General features: G+C 39.3%; 1 protein-coding gene across 4 annotated transcripts in view; it reads right to left on the bottom strand.

The window, feature by feature from the left end:
- Nucleotides 1–4,157: 4,157 nt before the first annotated feature.
- LOC107591631 (proto-oncogene tyrosine-protein kinase Yrk-like) overlaps nt 4,158–6,717 on the bottom strand; it is a 25,951-nt gene continuing 23,391 nt past the window's right edge. For all 4 annotated transcript variants that reach the window (XM_016280843.1, XM_016280846.1, XM_016280845.1 and 1 more), the window contains exon 13: nt 4,158–6,658. In XM_016280843.1, coding sequence (XP_016136329.1) covers nt 6,450–6,658 — 209 coding nt within the window. In that variant the 3' untranslated portion in view covers nt 4,158–6,449. The remainder of the gene's footprint in view (nt 6,659–6,717) is intronic.

Here is a 6,717-nt window from a genome sequence, read left to right as displayed (position 1 = left end):
GGGGGGGGGGGGGGGGGGGGGGGGGGGAGAATAGAGAAAATGAGAGAGAACAGCATATGTCAGTAAAAAATGCATTCAAATGCATATCCTCAGTATGGAACATACTTTATCAGCTGATCTGTACAAATGAAGTCTATGGCAACAATATCATGAATGTAAAACCGCTTGAGTTTTCTTTTTTCTCTGTTTTACAAACATCTCAATAACGATTCAATTAGTGATATTATATCATTCATTTAAAACCGTAGGTAATAAGCACTTCCATGCAGCATGAAAGCTCTTAATGGATGAGTTTTAAAACTGGAAAATGTAAAGATGCACAAGGATCGTTTCCTGTGAATGGTATGAGCTTTAGTCGTGTATGTGATATGCTATCTGTGTATCTCACAGCATGCATGAGCTGTTGTTTATGTGATGTATATGTGTTGCTCTGGCTACTGCTGCTGCTCTTCTCTCCCTTGTTTTTTCTCCCCTCCCTTTCTTTCTCACTCTTTAATAATTGAGCTGGTTCTGTCTCTTGTTAGAGTTGGTTCGTTACTGAGAGACACAGAAACCAGCCAGCTATACAGAACCCCTAGATACTCGCTCTCACCTTCTCTCGCACTAACTCCATCATCATCCTTGCTCACAAGTTCTCCGTGTCTAGTGTCTTTCTCTCACACACACACACACAAAAACTGATGCGGATAAACTTAGCAGCCTGCAACCGAATGCCTCCCCCTTCCTCCCTAGACTGAGGAACTGAGGTCAGAGGTGAAAATCACTCCAAAAAAAAAAAAAACAGCTCCAGCCAGCCAGCAGGGAATGAAAAAGTAGATGGAAGACAGCGAAGCTGCTTCCGTGCTAAGTATGTGCAGTGTGCAATATACTAGCTGTAGCCAAGGTCAGCTTGAGTCAATGCTATGTCTCTCAGCTCTGCCAATCAGAGGTTTCCAGCTGTTGTGGGAAACCAAGCTTCCTTTACAGAATAAAGGTTGCCATGGAGACCAGAGCTATAAGACTAGCCAACACTTTCTGACAGGTGGACAAAGTAGGCTAACACATGCACAGACAGTCCCCCCACTCCCTATTCAACCTAGTGTTTCACTTTAGACACAATACAAACTAAAACCTATGTGACCTATAGATATATACACTTTACATATCATTTCAATGTGCATTTAGCATCCTAACGCGTGAGTTTACCTCGTTATCTGTCAGTCTCCATGACAACACACCATATAGCTACAGAAACTAGTAATACATTCCCTCGTCTTTAGAAATATCCGCGTTTCCGCGTTTGGGAAGCAACGTGCGTGTTTTGTTACGTTCCAAGCGTGTGGCGTGAATAATCGCGCCTGTCACAACATAAACATCTTCGCGTCACCGTCGCGCGCACAGCTAGAACCAAAAGACTTACGCCAACGCGCCACTGCATTGCTAATCATTGCCCACTGTCAAACAGAAATAAACAGAATAATTTTTTTTTAATGTCATGACAATGCTGCATAAAATAGATTTTTTACCAACGCGCCACTGCATTGCTAATCATTGCCCACTGTCAAACAGAAATAAACAGAATAATTTTTTTTTTTTAATGTCATGACAATGCTGCATAAAATAGATTTTTTTAATTGAGTTTATATTATATATTAAAATCATGACGTTATTAACATGACTGGAATTTTTTCCTAATACATTACGACAATTAAAAAAAATATATATTTTTTGTTAGTTTTTCTATCTTTTTTGTATCGATGCTTTGGCATTGTGAGTAAAACAATCATGCCAATAAAGTACTTTGAAATTTAAAATTTGACAGACAGAGGCTGAATAATTAGCCAGACTAATCAAAAGTGCAGTCACTGGCGAGCTCCAGGCAGGCGCGTGAGGCTGTTTGTCGTCTCCCCATAATAATAATCACCCAACGCATCAGACGTTCATACATGCCGTCAGTCAACAGCCACTTATGATCACTCATCAGTATTCCACAGTCAATGGGCACTACATTTATGTTTGCCCTGTGTTACAGCGACACATTCACGTCTTAAAATATGTGCATGTCAAACGGTCAATTTTATTTCACATAGGCTATACGAACGAATATTCTTGTGTAGTTTATTTATACATTCTTACATTAAAACGTCTATCGCACACACGTTTTTATTCAACAAAATAATGTGTGTCTGTGATATTTAATAATGTCAATCTACAGCTAGTAATATGTCTGATGTAGCGCGGAATGTAGGTGAGCGTAATCTATGTACCTATGGAGTGTGTGTGTGTGTGTGAATGCGAGTGACCTATCGCGAGCTCAATGAATGGCAGCGATGAGGTTAATAAAAATTCCTTCAATAGAAAACACAAACCCTCGTGAAATGCGGCGCGGCGCAGGGGAAGACTATGCAAATTTTGGCTGTGAAGCCAGACGCGCGCACTCACCGGGAGGCGCCGAGCTCCGCTGCTGCAGCTGTGGTGCTGCGCTCCTCACGCGCTCATCAGGCTTCTCGCGACTGGATCACAGAGCGCTCGGTGACATGCAACATCCTAAAAGCAGAGGTGTCTGTGTGAAAAAAACAACTATGTATGAATGTCGGAGGCTTTGGTCATCTCGATCCTCTTCTGTCTTGCGACGCCAAACAGTCTGTTCAGCATCTGTTTGTTTTTTGTTTGTTTAAAAAAAGAAAAAAAGAAACCAGAACAAAACGCACAAAAAATATTTGCAGGGAGAACAAGGGAGAACTCGCGTATTGTTGTCACCACGTCGGATAAAAAAAATGTGAAATTGTAGTAACAGAGTACCGCAGTTTGTCACAGGAGCGCCCCGGGAGTGCAGCGAGCGCGAGAAATTGGAATGAGCGCCGTTCTGCGCCGTTTCTCGCCCTCTGCAAACCAACTCGGAGGAATCTAGTCAGAGAGGGCTGTAGACGTGCCTTGTCGACGGGGGCATCCGGGCCTCCGTAGATTCTTGTCTAGATTTTTTTCCTCCTCTGGTGGACTCTGGGTACTGAAGTTCTGCTCATCGTGACTTCATTCATTCTCTCTTCTCCCTCTCTCTCAGTGTGCGTATGGGTTGCATCAAATATATAATAACCAGACAGTGCGACGGGGCTCTGAAGAAATGCCATTAGATCTGCATACGTGACACAAATGATTTTCATATTGCACATTAGGCTACATTAAGGATCCGCAAGTGATCTTGTTCAGATCAGAGAGGAAGTTTCCTCAAAATGAGAGATGTCACTAGACTAGCACCACTTCGAATGCTTCATTCACTCAAAAAATGTAAATTCTGCCAGGATTTACTCCCCCTCATGTCGAACCAAACCTGCATGACTATGAACACGAAATTGATATTTTGAAGAATGTTGGTAATCCGTTTTGGGCTTACATTGTATGACCAAAAATAAATTTCTGGATGGTCAAAATGAGAAAAAGAGGGTGAGCAAATTATGACAGAATTTGCATATTTTGCATACACTATCCCTTTAAGAAAGTACATATGAACTCATTCGTTCACTCAGAAAGCCCATGATGGCAAGTATATAAGGATGGAGATACTCTTCCATGACTGTGATCATGTAGCCATAGAGCCTTAAAAACCTTTTAAAGGAATAGCACATCCAAAAATGAATCACATCAGCCTCATGTTGTTTCAAACCTGTATGACTTTCTTTCTTCCATGGAACACAAAAGAAGGCAAAATGACAGACTCAGTCATTCATTCACTTTCATTGTAAAGGTACAATAAAAGTGAAGAGTGACTGAGGCTGTCAGCCACTAACATTATGCCAAACATTCTATTGTGTCCCATGGAATAAAGAAAGTCATACAGGTTTGGCACAACATGAGGCGATTCATTTTTGAGTGGACTATCTCTTTAAAAACGGAATGATGTCCTATAATGATGGGACACAATATTTAACGTCCTTGATATGAACCGTGGGCCCTGAATAATATAATAGCTGAATCTATTAGAGATCTAGACATTGTCAAAAATCACAGTCCAATAGTGTCTCTGCTCTGCCCTCCAGTAAACAAATTTTCTTTCATAGTCCAAGCTCTTTCAACATTCCCTTTACCATTTAAAAAATTGGACTTGGGAGAAATGTATATATTCTTTGGCTGTCCTAATACAGACTGCACTAATATCACACTGTGACTAATTGCAGTTTTATTTGATTGCATTGATGTATTCAGTTGGGCTGTTCCTACAGCACCCAATAGGCCCACAGAGAACTCTTTTGTTTTGATTATAGCATTATATAGGCTCATACACAATGATAGTAGTATACAGGTTAGGGAAAATGAGCTTCATATGTTGATTTTTTTTTTTACATTTGGTACCTCACTATAAAACGGGGGTAGATTAAAACAGACAGTTTAAAAGTGTCTGTGTGCAAATAAAATTTCATACAAAAAAAAAAAAGAGATCATTAAATCACTTTGGGAAGAAGTGTTTGCTTAATAGATGTGTATTCTAAATAAAGAATAAACATCCAGAAATCTAAAAACGCAGACTGCAAGAACGTATTCAGCTCAAAACAAAGTCAACCTACATTAATCTGCATATCTGAAGCTACACAGCTGTTAAGTTCCTGCTCCACCACCTATATTCCTTTTTTTGTTACATCTGATTTTTATAAACAGACGAATGCTGAAATGTGCTAGAAATTAATCAACACACATCCCCAGGGCTGCAGAGGAACACGCTACCCTGCTGCAGCAAAATGTAGATGCAACAAGCGGTTTAATTTATAAACGTAAAACTCAAATCTGCAGCAAGAACAAAGTGCCAGCTCAGTGCAGGTATGAATGTACCATCATGACTACAAACCCCAGCAGGATAATTAATAAACCAATACAGCATACTAAAAACCCTGCACATCTCCCAGTCTCTACATTACGGTTCTTCTGCCATCTTGTGGACAGCAAACTGGAGAGCATATGAATGCAGCCGTGAGCAATTGAGCGTTTGTCTCGGTCTTTGAAGCACACTTTATTTGAGATTCTTCACAGCAGATTTTGGATTTGCCTGTTGCATCATTGATTCTGATTATTACTGAAGCTGCTTTAAAACCATCTATATTTTATAAAGACTACATAAAGCACTATACAAGTAAAGGTGAGCGCATTCTGCAAGAGTGTATGATGTGCATGCAGAGTAAAAGAAACTTGTTAGTTGTTAGTTGAACTTGTTCAGTTCAGTAAGCTCAGTATAATAAAATGGCACAAACAATTACATAACTGTAATACACATTCTTCAGTTCAGGGTTACAGTCTATCCCTGTAGAATATCACTGGCCCTGAATAAAGGCACAGGCTTGATATCCACTTAAATTATAATCCAAATCATTGAGATATGATGTAAAATGTAAAATACAGTGTAAAATGCTGGAAACAAAAAAAAAAAAAAAACAGTTTTTCTTCTCATTTTAAAAGACAGCTCTGAATGACTTTTTTTTCTGAATGTCAATACTGTGTCTTTAAATCTACAATAAAGCCCACTATTATACAACAGAATTGATCTTTAATATGATAATACAAGATTGTTAGCTTCAAAGTTAAACTTAAAAGTTAAACAAAAAGGATTATTATAAAGCAATAACACGACTAGCTAAGAGAACACGGCCTAAAGAAACAAATGCAACCTGCATCCTCTTCAGCTGTGCATTGAGACACATACTCTGATAATTCAAGATTTCATTTTTGGCTTCAGAATATCAAGACCATTGCATTCAATTTACTTTTGCCAGACAAAAAAGAAAGACTGAATTGTTACATTCAAAAATGCACATTCGGAAGCTGACTCGCATGTAAAAAAAAAAAAAAAAAAGTTTGTGTAGCCTTGCTCTTGAGCTGGAAGAGCTTTCTCTGTGATTGGAGTTTAGACCTGTATATCACATTAATCACAAAACATACCACCAATTAGATAGGTCTGTAAAAAAAAAAAATCGCAGTTATCCAGGTCACTATTGAATGTCTAGTAGAGATTTTCTGTTCCACCTGTATATCAGAGCAAAATGTTCTGTTGGCTAGAATAACTTCACTTAGGCACCCATTAGAAATGACTTGAATAGTCTACAAGTGACAGAACATACAAATACAGTGGTGGATATAGTAATATGATTGAATAGGTAACTAATTGCTATTGCTTAACGGAGAGATGAAGTATTAATATGCTGTATAATATGTGCTGTTGTATTTTAAGTTAAAGAACCAATATTAACATTGACCACTGTATTAGTTCAGACTTAAGTGACCCAGTCTTGCTGTTTGAGAGCACGAAAGTTTTTTTTAATTTGAAGCACGGAATGAGAAGCTGGACTAAAGCATGCTCAATTGGAGCTTGTGATTGCAGGGCCATGGATCAAAATCAGTTTATGGAGGTACTGTGATAGAAAGTAAAGGCAATAGCATCTTTCCTGAAGGATATATTGAGCTAATGCACTTAGGTGTATATGCGTCTATCACAGGTTTTCTCCAGGCTGGTACTGGGGTTCAGTAGCAGTAAAGTAGTCCTCCAGGAAGCTCTGCAGGTACTCAAAGGTGTGCCTCTCGTCAGGATCCTTCCGCCAGCACTGCAGCATCAACTCATGCAGAGATGCTGGGCAGCCCTGCGGACACGGCATTCGATATCCACGCTCAACCTGCTCCAGAACCTCTCTGTTGTTCATCCCTATGCAAATTCATACACAGAGAAATAAAAATAAACATATTTGTACTGCAACAGGTGAT

This window comes from Sinocyclocheilus grahami, unplaced genomic scaffold (genome assembly GCF_001515645.1).
Source record: "Sinocyclocheilus grahami isolate Dianchi unplaced genomic scaffold, SAMN03320097.WGS_v1.1 scaffold144.1, whole genome shotgun sequence".
NCBI lineage: Eukaryota > Metazoa > Chordata > Actinopteri > Cypriniformes > Cyprinidae > Sinocyclocheilus > Sinocyclocheilus grahami.
Note: the sequence above shows the minus strand (reverse complement) of the source record. Positions and strands in the feature narration are given on the sequence as shown.